The 14687-nt window shown below is 43.5% G+C and overlaps 1 protein-coding gene across 2 annotated transcripts in view; it reads left to right on the top strand.

Annotated features, from left to right (window-relative positions):
* The window catches only part of STK38L (serine/threonine kinase 38 like), a 34509-nt gene extending 19822 nt beyond the window's left edge, over nucleotides 1–14687 (top strand). For both annotated transcript variants that reach the window (XM_026700918.2, XM_087934386.1), the window contains exons 3-14: nucleotides 898–949; nucleotides 1989–2111; nucleotides 2966–3049; nucleotides 3704–3827; nucleotides 4914–5068; nucleotides 5632–5734; nucleotides 7288–7349; nucleotides 8777–8894; nucleotides 10505–10628; nucleotides 12158–12253; nucleotides 12960–13051; nucleotides 13908–14687. In XM_026700918.2, the coding sequence (XP_026556703.1) occupies nucleotides 898–949; nucleotides 1989–2111; nucleotides 2966–3049; nucleotides 3704–3827; nucleotides 4914–5068; nucleotides 5632–5734; nucleotides 7288–7349; nucleotides 8777–8894; nucleotides 10505–10628; nucleotides 12158–12253; nucleotides 12960–13051; nucleotides 13908–14035 (1261 nt within the window). In that variant the 3' untranslated portion in view covers nucleotides 14036–14687. The remainder of the gene's footprint in view (nucleotides 1–897; nucleotides 950–1988; nucleotides 2112–2965; nucleotides 3050–3703; nucleotides 3828–4913; nucleotides 5069–5631; nucleotides 5735–7287; nucleotides 7350–8776; nucleotides 8895–10504; nucleotides 10629–12157; nucleotides 12254–12959; nucleotides 13052–13907) is intronic.

The following is a 14687-nucleotide window of genomic DNA, read 5'->3' as shown; positions in this document are numbered from 1 at the left end:
TTCACTGTTGAATGGATGCAGCCCATTTGTGTTCCTTCAATCTGTCAAGGAGACATTGACCATTAATGTGATGCTTGAATCCTGCAGCGTGTCTCTTTCCTTTTTCTTGATCTTGAATTGTCATCCAGGAAGTTGAGGGATACATTTTTATCAGGTTATCTATATAAATAAACCTCTTTCTTTCTCTCTCTTTCTTTTTTTCTTTCTTTCTTTCTTTCTTTCTTTCTTTCTTTCTTTCTTTCTTTCTTTCTTTCTTTCTTTCTTTCTTTCTTTCTTTCTTTCTTTCTTTCTTTCTTTCTTTCTTTCTTTCTTTCTTTCTTTCTTTCTTTCTTTCTTTCTTTCTACCTGTCTCAAGTACCAATAAAGAGATCTGGACGAGAACTTGAATAATGCAATGGGGGAAGAATTTTGGAATGAGAAAGACTTTCTCTTCCTTTTAGTGGTCCTCTCCATGATTATTAACTTGCCTTGTGTTGTGCAACTCAGACTTTGGACCCAGGTTTCTGTGTTTGAGGTGAAATAACCCTCTTTTTCAATTCTAAAATAGAATAGAATATTCTTTATTGGCCAAGTGTGATTGGACGCTCAAAGCATCTGATGCAGAAGCTCTCAGTATCCATACAAGCAATGAAGTCATAAATCATAAGATACAAGCAACAAAATGGGAGTCATAAGATACAAATAGAAGTAGGTTAATAGGAAAGATGAGAAGGATAATAATAATAGAGTCATACGACATTGTTTGATATCCTTAGGCATAAGAGAGTGCTGTGGGAATGATGTGTTTAGTTGCATAATGGCACAGGGGGGGGAACTGTCTTTGTGTCTAGTTGTTTTGGCATGCAAAAAAAAAAAAAAGAGTTGTTTCATAATACGTGATTTGTACCTCCAACTTAGGCAGAAGAAGCTAGAAGTAGCCATGGAGAAAGAAGGCTTAGCAGATGAAGAGGTAATTCCGATACTTGTGAAGCTGAAAGTTTTTATAGCTTTTGTTTGCTTAAGATTGGTACAATCCTTAATGATTCATAACTTGCATGCAAAATTTGTGTGTGTGTGTGTGTTTGTTTTAATAACATTGGCCAGAAAAAGTCAACAGAAGAAAAAGTAGTAAATGGAGGAAAGGGCCAGCAGTGAGAGAAAAAAATCAGACTATTTTCAGATTTATACACCCATGGCTTCTATTAAAGGAACTCCAGCGTGAAAAATACTTCGGAGGTAAATAAGTAAAATAGTAGTAAGGGCTCCTCTGTTAGAATATTTATGCTATGTTGACTTTAACATTTACAAGATACGTAGCTTCCTCATATATATATATACATATACATATTTCTCTATATACACATATAATCCTCAATTTATGACCATTGGGACCTGTGGACTACCCGTATTTTTCAAATATATTTTAAAATCTTAGCAGTCCTTCTGCCAGGAATGCACAAGCTATAAACAGTGACTAGGATAGTCAAATTAAACCAAGTTAGCTTCTCCTTTGGTGCAATAAAGAGCTAATCATTTGTGGAAGTTTTACCAATGCATTGCTTTCTATTACAGCCATATATATCACAAAATGAATTATTACTGTATTTTATCTATTAATGTTGCGTAAGAAAAACAAAGGTATATAAGTACTCCTTCCAAATTATATGTAGTTATTAATAATTATTGCTGGTACACAATGCTATCGTTTTTTTTCCTAGATGATGACTTTAAGACATAAGACATAAGAATTTTATTTGTCATTACACTCGCAAGCGGGTGCAACGAAATGAGGTGCTCTTCCACAAGTAAAACTGGACTTTAGGACTTGTTTGATCGTGTGTGGCATTATATTTGTTGTTTTATATGAATGTAAGTTGATACTTTGCCCGAAAGCATGTCAAAAGCAGGAAGCCTCGTGTTAAATTAGTATACGATGCCACCTTGTGGTTTTAGAAATAATTCTCAGAAGTGTGGCAGTCTTTTAAAGAGGATGTTTGGTTGCCCCCCAGAAAAAGCTCCGAAGATCTCAGCACGCCCACAAAGAAACGGAATTTTTAAGGCTGAAAAGGACGAGACTGGGCCTGGATGACTTTGAATCTCTGAAGGTGATCGGAAGAGGGGCATTTGGCGAGGTTAGTGGTTGGGCTTCAAGAATGATTTCCCAGCATATTTTCTTGACCACTTTGCAGGATCGCTACACTGACAACCATGAAGTTGTTGAACGCCACAACAGAAGGAATAAGAGAGTAACAGAGTTGGAAGGGAACTTAAGCAGATGTCAGATTAATGGATTAACAAGAGTTGGAAGGGACCTTGTAGGTCATCTAGTCCAACCCCCCCGCCCAAGCAGGAGACCCTACACCATTTCTGACAGATGGGAGTCCAATCTCTTCTTGAAAGTCTCAAGTGATGAAGCTCCCACCACTTCCGAGGGCAACTTCTGTTCCATTGGTTGATTGTTCTCCCTATCAGAAAATTCCTTATTTCTAGGTTGAATCCCTCGTTGATCAGTTTCCATCCATTATTCCTTGTCTGGCCTACAGGAGCTTTAGAAAATAGCTTGACCCCCCTCCTCCTCTCTGTGGCAGCCCTTCAAATATTGGAAGACAGCTATCCTGTCTTCCCTGGTCCTTCTCTTCACTAGACTAGCCAAGGCCAGTTCCTGCAACCGTTCAGCATCTGTTTTAGCCTCCAGTCCCCTAATCATCCTGGTTGCTCTTCTCTGCACTTTTTTTAGAGTCTCAATATCTTTTTTATAATGTGACCAAAACTGGATGCAGTACTCTAGGTGTGGTCTTACTAAGGCTTTATAGAGTGGTATTAGCACCTCCCTTGATCTGGATTGCATCCCTGTTAATGCAATTTAGGATTGCATTGGCTTTTAGGAACAACCAGAAAGGAAAAGTTTATGCATGCTTGTTTTAAATTAGCGCTTCGAACTTGGAAGTCCATGATTCAAAGCTACTTTTTTTTTTTTAATCCACAGGTCCGATTAGTTCAGAAAAAAGATACGGGTCATATATATGCCATGAAAATATTGAGAAAAGCTGACATGCTGGAAAAAGAGCAAGTATGTCTCTCTTTTTTTTTTCAAATATAACTTTAAAGCACGTGCAAACCGATATCTAAAAGGCATATATTTTTGCGGTGAATTGTATGTGTTAACTAGTTGTTTTGACCAAGGACTGATTTGAGCAGCTCAGTGTGATATGGACAACACTGAACCGAATTTGCACTGGTCCTGGGAGATGCGCAGATCATCTTCTTTTAATGACCCCATAATCCCCTGCGGGGTGGAGTCTGGGCAACTGAATGCAGCCAAGTGTTTACTGGCTGGATGCCCTTCCTGTCATCAATGCGGAGTTTTGTTCCACAGATATAATCTCAGTTTGCCCAGAGAGAGAAATATTTAGGATCGAACTCACAGTCTCCCGATTGTGAGGTGAGTGCTCCACCTCTAGGCCACTATACCACTCATGGTAGATGCGCAGATGACCTCTATAATATCAAAATATCATTGCTAATTCTGACAGTGGGATTGAAGAACAAACTATAGGTAATTCTCGACTTACAAGATTAACTTATGCTGAGTGCCAGCGAGTTGGGAAAGGTTGCCTTTGCGCCTAACAGCAATAAAAGTTTCATTGCATTGAAAACTGTTCATGTACACATTTGTTTGGTAGGCAAACCCATTTTTTACCTTCAACTTTGATTTGATTGACAGGTGGCTCATATACGAGCAGAAAGGGACATTCTAGTAGAAGCTGATGGTGCCTGGGTCGTGAAGATGTTCTATAGTTTTCAGGACAAACGCAACCTTTACTTGATTATGGAGTTTCTTCCAGGAGGTAAACAATTCCGTGAAATTATTTCAGGGAATCATTGAACAATTCAGCAAATATTTTCGTGGAAAAACTGCCATTTCCCCCCAAGGCCAAGATTTGTGTTGACAATCAGGTCTTCAGCCTGGCAGCCATTTTTTTATCTCTCTCTTAATGGTGGGAAATATTTTATTTGCATTGACTTGGAGTCTGTGCCCCAATAACATTAAGATAAATCCAACACAAACCTATAAAAACCAAAACCATGAATGTTGGTAGCAAGGGAGTGTGGGCCACCTAACCCTCCTGGAATGCCTTCTGCTTATCCCTTAGTGAAATATCCTTTGCGATTAAGGTCCACAATTAATCCATGGAATAGCTTAGTTCCAGAAGTTGTGGGGGCTTCATCACTGGAGGTTTTCAAGAAGAGATTGGACAGCCATTTGTCCAGAATGGTAGAGGGTCTCCTGGGGTGGGACCAGAAAACTGCCAAGGTCTCTTTCAACCTTATTATTCTATGTTCTGTGATCCTGCCATATTCTCATAGTAATGTTTGGAATAGTGGAGATTGTATCATTTGAGCGGGAAGGTACATTCTCTCAGGTTTTGAGTTAGTTTCCGTCAGTCTCGGTGTTCTTCTGTTTCAGGTGTGGGTGTGTCAAGTGAGGGTCTTGTGATGGGTCAGGTGTGAGTCATCAGTGAAAGGGTCTTGTGATAGGGAGGTTACATTAGGTCAGGGGTATTTGGGAGGTGAACCGGTGGAGTGGAGGCATAGGAGATCATGGTGTCATTTTTATTCTTTTTTTTCCTCTATCGAAACCAGCTGTGGTAGAATGTAGTCTGGATTCCCAGAAGGGAGGGGGCTGCATTCCCAGAAGGGAGGGAGACAGCAAAGTTTAGACTTCAGCGGGGAGGCAAAGAGATAAGGCGGCTCCTTCCTAACAATTCTTAGACTATAATGATCCAAATGGTCTGCTTTAGTTTGGCAAGATTCTGTCTGTAGGTGAGAAGCAACGAAGGAAGCTGCTCACAATTAACTCAGTTTGTCTTCCTTGCTTTTTGCAGCTCAACTCCAGCTAAATACAGTCTTGTATCTTGTTCTCTCTGATTCAGGTGATATGATGACTTTGCTCATGAAGAAGGATACACTCTCTGAGGAAGAGACACAGTTTTATATCTCTGAAACCGTGCTGGCTATTGACGCCATTCACCAGCTGGGGTTTATTCACAGAGATATTAAACCCGATAATCTTTTGCTGGATGCAAAGGTATGTAATATTCATACGTGTCCTCTCTTTTGTGTCCTTGTTCTAGGATGGGATGTCTCAGCAACTTTCAGCTGGGTGGACTTCAACTCCCAGAATTCCACAGAATAGAATTCCGGAAGTTGACGTCCACACTTCCGGGAGTTGAATTCTGGGAGTTGAAGTCCCCCCAGCTGAAAGTTGCTGAGTCACTATAAGTCACTTTATTCAGCCGCCGTTAAAACTTTGAACCGTCACTAAATGAACTGTTGTAAGTCGAGGATTACCTGTATTTTGTGTGTGTGTGTGTGTGTGTTATGTTTTATACAGTTTTATCTTTAATATTATAAGCCGCCCAGAGTTACTGTGCGGTAGGATGGATGGCCAATAAATTTTGCAAATAAAAGAGTAATAAAAGTTTGCTTCAAATCCATCCATTTGCGTCTCGATGGCTCAGACATGATGAACTGGCAACTTTTGTGCTTGGCCTGCTTGATGGTGAGATGTAAATCGGGGAATTGCTCCAGAAGTACATATTTACATCAACCACCTGGATTAATCATATGAGCAATGTTTTCTTCCTGTAGGGCCATGTAAAACTCTCTGATTTTGGGCTATGCACAGGTTTAAAGAAAGCTCACCGAACTGAATTCTACAGAAACCTTACGCATAACCCCCCGAGTGACTTCTGTAAGTACTGCACATTCCACTTTTAACGATAAATATTCTGCATATTGTATTGATGGAGGAGAATATTTGTGGCTCGGGATGGAACGGTAGGCCCTGGGTGCTCTCTGAGCAGTGTGGTTTCCTTGCAGACGTTTCATGACCCAACTAGGTAACATCATCAGTGTTAGAAGGGAGTGGGGTTTGCGGAGAGGAATGAAGGAAGAAAGAAGAGGTGGTGGCAATGAAGGAGAGGAGGAGGAGGAAAAGGAGAACGACTGGGGTCCTTGGTGGTCTCTGAGCTTGGTAGCTTCCTTGCAGATATTTCATAACCCAACTAGGTAGCGTCATCATTGCGAGAAGGGAGCGGGGTGTGTGGAGTGGAGAAGGAGGAAGAGGTGATGCTTATTGAAGGGGAGGAAGAGGAGGAGGAGGAGATCAGTGACTTAGTGCTCTTAGCTTGGTTGTTTTCTTGCAGACATTTCATGATCCAACTAGGTAACATCATCAGTGCTAGAAGGGAGAGGGGTGTGTGGAGTGGAGGAGAAGGAGAAGGGGCAGAGGAGGGGGAGAAGGAGAATGATAGAATCAATTTCCCCCAATGGGCATTTTTTGGCCAGAAACCAGAAGTAAACAATGGAAACTGGCCACCCAAAAAAAAGAAACACTTCCCAAATCATGGTCATGTGACCATGGGATGCTACAAATGGACATAAAGACGGGCAGATTGCCAAGTGTCCAAAATCCAACCATGGGACTGTGGGGGATAGGGAGGGAATACGGCTGTCATAACGCCGAGAACAGGCCATAAGCCGCTTTGGCAAGAGTAATGTCAGGTCTCCAGCATCAACCCCCATTTAAATCATGAGTCTCTAGCCACAACTCTCAGAGTTTAAAGAAGATTTATTAGGAGTGAAACATGCCAGTGCTACCCGGGTGCAGCCGACTCTGAGACACATCATTCATTTCCCCCTTGACCCTAGTCTTCCCCCATCCCCTGGATGTATATTCTCCAATGGGACACATCCATAGCCAAGCAATCATACTCTCCAGTAACAATCTTGCGTGCCAGAAGCTTCGGCTGCCTAGTAATTATCTATGAAGCATTTAAGGAATGCACTACTTCCCCCCACTCCCTTTCTGCTGGCAACTCTAAAAGACCAGAGAAATATTTTGGACTTGACACGTAACTTCAAACATTTATTAAGTGACCAGTTGTAAGTTGAGAACTAACTGTAGCTGGATGCCTCCAAGTCATGTCCTAATATGTCTTTTGAACAAGCAGTTCCATGTTTTATGGATTTTGGTGTTTGGGAAATTTTAAGATGTACCGTTTTCAAGATTGTCTCTCCAACGTAGAGCTGCTCTTAATGCGTTGGAAGTCTACATTGATGAGACATTTAGGGAGGGAAAGAAATAATTGAAATAACTTTTTTTTTAACGTTTGCGTGAGCAAATGCCCTGTAATTCATTCCTGCCCTGTTTTGTATCCTGCATTGGAACAATAAGCAGGCTGAATTTTTATGATTCCGTTAAAATTGGAAAGCATTCACCTGTCTCTTTGCTTTGTGACTCAGCCTTTCAGAATATGAACTCCAAAAGAAAAGCAGAAACGTGGAAGAAGAACAGGAGACAACTGGTGAGTATTAATTCTCAGAGACCTGGTTGAGTTCTGCAAAGTCCTTCCAATGTAAAAATGTTTGGAGGAAGTTAGGCAGTCTTCAAGGCCTCCTTTGGAGCGCTCTGAGCTTGGTTTTCTTCTTGCAGACATTTCATGACCCAACTAGGTAACATCATCAGTTCTGGAAGTGGGGGGTTGCTCAGAGAGTTGAACCCTTTGGTTGTTTTCCTGAAGACATTTCATGACCTAACTAGGTAACATCATCAGTGCTAGAAGGGAGGAGGAGAAAGAGGAGGACTGTAGGGTCCTTGGCATTCTCTGAGTTGGCTTGTAGTCTTGCAGATGTTTTATTACCCAACTAAGTAACATCATTAAATGCTAGAAAGGAGGAGGAGGAGGAAGAGGAAGAGGAGGAGAGGGAGGGGAGAAGAGGAGAAGGAGGAATGGAGTCCTTGGTCTTCTCTGAGCTTGGTTGTTTTCCTGCAGACATATCATGACCCAACTAAGTAACATCATCAGTGCTAGAAGGGAGAGGTGGGTTTGAGGAGTAGAGGAGAAAGGGAGGAGGAGGAGAAGGACTGTGGGATCAATTTCCCCCAGTGCCTGTTGTTTATTTATTTATTTTTGGCCAGAAACTGGAAGTAAACAAGGTGAAACAATGCCATTTTCAGAGAATGTGTAAAAACAGAACTAGACTACAGAACTAGACTGCTCGTGTGGCCTGCCAGTGGCTGCTCGTGTGGCCCGCCAGTGGCAGCAGAGTTGGACAGTAGTGAGGAGGTTGGGGTGGAACCTGGGCCAGTCCTGGAGGCTGAGGAAGGCTCAGACGAGGGCTCTGCATCGGAGGCAGAGGTGGGGCCAGGGCAGGCTGGCAGTCGTCAGCTGCCTTTGGTCTCGGACAGCAGTGAGGATGGGGGAGCTTCTGGAACCAGTTCCCAGCCTGCGTGGAGCTGCCAAAAAATGACACAGTTAAGAACTCAGGGTCGACATGGAAGTAAGGCCACAGGTAGACGATGAATGGCTCCTCCCATAGAGATTAAAAGAGGAGCAAAAGGAGAGGGGGCTTCTGCAGGAGACAACTTGCTCATTCATTCATTCGTTCCAGCCTTTTGAAGAATTGTCTTTGTAACCCAGCCCTCCCCTGTCAGCACTGAGTGTGGAAATATTTACCGGGCAGCTTTCCAAGATAGATAAGGTCTGAGCTAATAAGTATACCTATGTAAGGCTGTTCGCCAAGCCGTTGGCTGAATGTGAATGCACTAAATTCACATTCATTTAATCAAAGAGGTTTGGCTGGGACTCAGAGTTGGCTTAGTGCTTTTTGGGGAAGTTTAGAACAGAACAGCTGCTTTCTTGGAAAGACATAATAACCCTGGATCGGTTTTAGAAGGTGGCCTGAATCTCTCTCTCTCTCTCTCTCTTTTTTTTGAAATATCTTTTTTCAGGCCTATTCTACTGTTGGGACTCCAGACTACATCGCGCCTGAGGTTTTCATGCAAACGGGTTACAACAAACTCTGTGATTGGTGGTCTTTGGGAGTCATCATGTACGAAATGCTAATAGGTGAGAGGAACAAATGGGGCCTGCAATTAAAAAGAGGCCGTTCTAGGCAAAGAGGGGAAGCACATGTGAGAGCATTTGCAACGTGACTGCCATTATGAGATAACCCAGGAGCAAAACACAGCACACAAAGACAGACATTTAACAGTGATTTATCTACAAGACATATACAGAAATATACATGGTAGGCAAATACCTGACAAGCAATCAATCTTCTTAACTCTACACTGAGAACTCAGCAATTGATACAGGACACAAGGAGAGAGAAAACGCCCTGAAATGGCTGCCTTTGTATAGACACTTCTTAAAGAGGTAGAACCTATGCTGATTCATCCTCATTCTTAAAGAGTCAGTACTAATGCTGATCAGAGGTGGTATTCAACTGGTTCAGCCCGGTTCTGGCGAGCCAGTAGCAGCGATGAGCAGCAGAAACCAGTTCTCTCTGCCGCTCTGATGTTGGGCCTTCCCACCCATCCGGACTCCCAAAATGACTTTTATCTGCTGAATTTGAAGCGCAGCTGCTTTGTGCGGCACAGTATAGTGCTACGGGGCAGCTGCTGAAGTGACTGGGATGGTGCAGGCTTGCAGGAGATGAGTTAGAACACCTTTGCGCCTGCGCAAAGTGTGTGTTTGGTGCGTGCACAAAGTGTGTGCAGGCATGCAAAGCATGCCCGCCAAGCTATGCCCATCAAACCGGTGGCAAAAATATTTGAATCCCACCACTGATGCTGATTCATCTTCATTGCATCAGCTTTATATTACATCAGCTTTGCTGCTGGGCAGTTCTTAAATCCCAATACCTTAACAGCACAGAGTTTGTACATTGCGTCAGTGACCCCATCTAACCATCTCATTGTCTGTCCTCTCCTTCCCCTCCGGCCTTCCATCTTTCCCAACCTCAGGGGGTCTTTTTCTCATCTTCTCCTTTAGTGGCCAAAGTCTTTGAGCTTCAGCGTCAGGGTCTGCCCTTCCAAAGGACAGTCAGGGTTGATCTCCTTTAGGATTGGCTGATCGGATCGCCTTCATTTTCAAAGGAATAGAATAGAAAGCAGAGTTGGAAGGGACCTTGGAGGTCTTCTAGCCCAACCCCCTGCTCAGGCAGGAAACCCTAGACCATTCCAGGCAAATAGCTGTCCAATCTCTTCTTAAAAGCCTCCAGTGATAGAGAAGGAAGGGAGGGAGGGAGGGAAGGAGGGCAGCATTTCAGAATGACAGAATAATAAAGTTGGAAGTGACCTTAGAGATCTTCTAGCCCAACCCTATCCCATTTCAGACAATTTCTTCTTAAAAACTTCCAGTGATGGAGCATCCACAACTTCTGGTGGCAAGCAGTTCCACTGGCTAATTGTCCTCCCTGTTAGGAAGTTTCTCCTTAATTCCAGGTTCCTTCTCTCCTTGGTTAGTTTCCACCCATTGCTTCTTGTCCTGCTTTCTGGTGCTATGAAAAATAGCTTGACTCCCTCTTCTTTGTGGCAACCCCTGAGATGTTGGGGAAATTAGTTTTGGTGGGAGAACCACGGGGAATTGATACGATGCTGTGTATCAAATTTATTCCAGGTACTTAAATATTGTTCATCTCTAGTTCAACGCTTTCATTTCCTACCATTCTACAGGATATCCCCCCTTTTGCTCCGAAACACCGCAAGAAACATATAGAAAAATTATGAACTGGAAAGAAACGTTGGTATTTCCGCTGGAAGTGCCCATTTCAGAAAAAGCAAAGGACCTCATTTTAAAGTAAGTAGATCAAGTGTTATGTTATATTAGCCTGTTATTGATCATCTAGTTTGCTTTGTCATTATGCTGAAGGGGCTTTACATTACAATGCTAGAATCGCTCACCAGAGAAACTTAGCTTATGGGAGGGAAGGGCTCTCGTGCAAGGGTAGATTTCTAAGCATTAAGTTGGCCAACAAAACAGTAGATAGGAGGCAAGGCAGCGTTGGGATTCAAAAAATTTTTTGCTACCGGTTCTGTGGGCGTGGCATGGTGGGCGTGGCAGGGGAAGGATACCGTAAAATCTCCATTCCCTCCTCACTCCTGGGGGAAGGTTACTGTGAAATCCCATTCCCTCCCCACCCCACTAACCTGCTTTCCAGCTCTGTTCTCCTGTGCAGGGCAACCAAAGAAGACCCAGCCAATCAGCTGGGACTCAATGGGAGGCAGAGAATAGATGGGGCGGGGCCAGGCAGAGGTGGTATTTGCCGGTTCTCCGAATGACTCAAAATTTCTGCTACTGGTTCTCCAGAACTGGTCAGAACCTGCTGAATACCACCTCTGAAGCAAGGAGTCAAGTGCCATCGAAATCAGAAGTTCCAGACAGTGTAAACGGCGATAAAGGTTTTATTGCAAGCTTAAGCTCTCTAAGAGAATCTGAACTACTAACAGCCAAGGGAAATTAGCGGGAGATAAGGAATTCACGGCGAGCTGGACTTAGATCTCTGGGGACTCTGAAGGGTCTCATGATTGAAGATGGGTTTGACCCCTCCTTTGGGCTCAGCCTGGATCTCTCCTACATCCAGTTCAGACAGCAAAAATTGAGCCGGTTGGTTCAAATACCGGTTTGGTGAATCAGGTGCAAATTTAACATCCGGTTCGTCTGAACCGGTAGAATCCCACCCCTCCTTTTCACCTCCTGATAGAAAAGATGATAAAAGATGAGCATCTTTTCGGAGATCTTGTGATTTAATGGAATTTCAGGATGATTGTAGGTGTCAAAAATGCCAGAATCTTTCTTGCTTTGTTTCAAATATTTTTTGAAAGCAAATTGTTGTAGGCTAGATACTGTGATGGATTGCATCATTTTTGCTACCTTAATATAGGTAATCCTCAAATTATGACTACCATTGAGCCCAAAATCTATGTTGCTAAGTGAAATGTTTGTTCAGCGAGTTTGCCCCATTTTACAACTCTTCTTCCTAACGCTGTTAAGCAGATTATTGCATCTGTTAAGTTAGTCACACAGTTGTTAAGAGAATATGGCTTCCCTCTGGACTTTGCTAGTCAGAGAAGGTCACAAAAGGGGATCATGTGACCCCAGGACTCTGAAAACTGTCATAAGTATGAGTCAGTTGCCAAAAGTCTGAATTTTGATCACGTAGCCATGGAGATGCTGCTACAATCGTACATAACTGTGAAAAATGGTCGTAAGTCACATTTTTCAGTGTGTTATAACATCAAACGGTCACTAAGTGAATTGTTGTAAGTCAAGGACTACCTGTAATAACTTTTCTTTCCTTTTTGTTTTAAACCTTGCCTCTCTTCCAGATTTTGCACGGATGCGGAAAACAGAGTCGGCAGCAACGGCGTAGAAGAAATTAAGAGCCATGCGTTTTTCGAAGGGGTGGATTGGGCCCACATCAGGTAGGTTTAGCGAAAAATGGAAAAATTCAGGAGAAATTTAGGGATAGATACTTCACATCCCAGGTGAGAGCTGCCTGTTGAACCTCTTGGTGTCTCCTTAAAGAAGCTGCATGTTTCCTGGGTTTGCTTAGTAGCGATAGCAACAGTGCGTAGACTTATATACCACTTCACAGGGTTCTAAGCGGTTTACAGAGCCAGCCTCTGCCCCCCAACAATCTGGGTCCTCATTTTACCAACGTCGGAAGGACAGAAGGATGAGTTTACCTTTTGCTGGTCAGGATCAAACTGCTGGCAGCGGGCAGTGTGTTAGCCTGCAATTCTGCCTTCTAACCACTGCGCCGCCAGAGTAGTCATTGACTTGGTGTGTCACAAGGTCGCTAAAGCGCATCCCGTGACCCCGCACCATCATAATTATGAGTCAGTTGCCGAGTGTCTGAATTTTGATCATGTGACCATGGGGACGCCACAGTGGTGATAATGATGAAAAATGGTCGTAAGTCCAGGTCATTGTGGGCTCACCTGGATCTACCTGGAAACTCGTCTAAATGCATTCAGAATGGAAGTAACAGATATATTTACTTATTTATTTATTAGAGGTGGTGGGTTTATTTGAAATCTTTTGCAGCAAGATTCAGTTGTGCTGATCGCAATTGTTGTGCTGATTGCTTGTAGCATTGATCTGTGTGACGTTTGCTTTTTGTTTTAGGGAAAGGCCAGCTGCGATCACTATAGAAATCAAAAGTATAGACGACACCTCCAATTTCGACGAATTCCCCGAATCTGATATTTTACAACCAGGTGAGCGTGATACACAGGGACGCAACAATACCAACGTTGTTGAGAGGACAGGGGAGAGAGAGAGGAGAGAGGAGAGAAAAGAACCACAGAGAAGAATGAAAGAGGAAAAGGAGAGAGGAGAGAAGGGGAGAAAAGAACAAAAGAAAAGAACAAAAGACAAAAGAAGAGGAGAGGAGGGGAAGGGAAAGAGGAGAGGAGAGAGAAAAAAAATGAAAGAAAAGAAGAGGGGAGGAGAAGGGGAAGAGTGGAGGGAATAAGAGGGGAGAGGAAGGGAAGGGAGAGAGGAGAGGAAAGAGGAGAGATGGAGGGGAGGGGAGGGGAGAGAGGAGAGAAAAGAACGAAGGAGAAGAATGAAAGATAAAAGAAGAGAGGGGAGCGGAGTGGAAGGGATAAGAGGAGAAGGGAGAGTGGAGAGGAGAGAAGAGGAGAATCCCTTCTAGCATTGATTATGTTAGCTAGTTGGGTCATGAAACGTCTGCAAGAAAACAACCCCACTCAGAGAGCACCAAGGACCCCTCCTCCTCCTCCTCCTCCCTTCTAGCACTGATGATGTTACCTAGTTGGGTCATGAAAACTACCAAACTCAGAGAGCACCAAGGACCTTTATTCCCCCACCCCTTCTCGTCTTCTTCTTCCTCCTCCTCTTCCTCCCCACAAGCCCCACTCCCTTCCAGTACTGATGACTGACCTAGCTGGCTCATGAAACATCCGCAAGAAAAACCACCCAGCCCAGAGAGGACCTCGCGGTTTAATAATAAACGTGTAGTTCGAGATCCCCTTCCTACTTTCTACTTGCACACGGTAACCTTGAATCCCTCCATTGCCCTCACAATCAAATCCTTTTTTTGCATTTCAGTGCCGAATACCACTGAACCGGATTTCAAGTCCAAAGATTGGGTCTTCCTGAATTACACCTACAAGAGATTCGAAGGGCTGACTCAGCGGGGTTCGATCCCTTCTTACATGAAGGCTGGGAAGTTGTGAGAGAGAGACACAGTGGGCCAGGAAATGTAAGAACTCAGGTACCCCGCCCGCCTCCGCTCAACCTCCACCCTCTCCGACGTTCCCACAGACCAGCGACCATGGTCTCGGGGCTCTCCTCCTCCTTCCCCCCGTCAAAAAAAAAAACATAAGGAATTCTACCGGATTAGAATTTTCTGAGACTACTACAGACTTATTAGTTGGCAGTGCCAGCTGGCGGCTTCTATGAATAGTGAATTATTTTTGTTAAAACTTTATTACAACAGAGGTACTGGAAATTTAAAGAAAAAAAGAGAGTGTGAGAGAGAAAAACAGAAGAAGAAGAAGCAATCAACGTTTCTCTTTGTATCTGCACTGCCCGAAATGTACGTTATAAGGGTCAATTCTAACTCTACGGGGTCACTTGGTTTAGGGTTGGAGCCAATGGTGGGATTCAAATAATTTAATAACCGGTTCTCTGCCCTAATGATTTCTTCAAACAACCAGTTCCCCAAACTGCTCTGAACGTTAACAACCAGTTCTCTCGAACCGGTGTGAACTGCCTGAATCCCACCACCGGTTGGACCTACCTGTCGGTTTGCCCTGGTGTTCAAAAGATCGTGTCTGTGTAGGAAGCAGCCTTGTCTGTTTTTCAACAAGGGACAGTTCCAATTCA

The sequence above is a fragment of the Pseudonaja textilis genome, chromosome 5 (genome assembly GCF_049901715.1).
Source record: "Pseudonaja textilis isolate UNSWEBS1 chromosome 5, rPseTex1.2, whole genome shotgun sequence".
Classification (NCBI taxonomy): Eukaryota; Metazoa; Chordata; class Lepidosauria; order Squamata; family Elapidae; genus Pseudonaja; species Pseudonaja textilis.
Note: the sequence above shows the minus strand (reverse complement) of the source record. Positions and strands in the feature narration are given on the sequence as shown.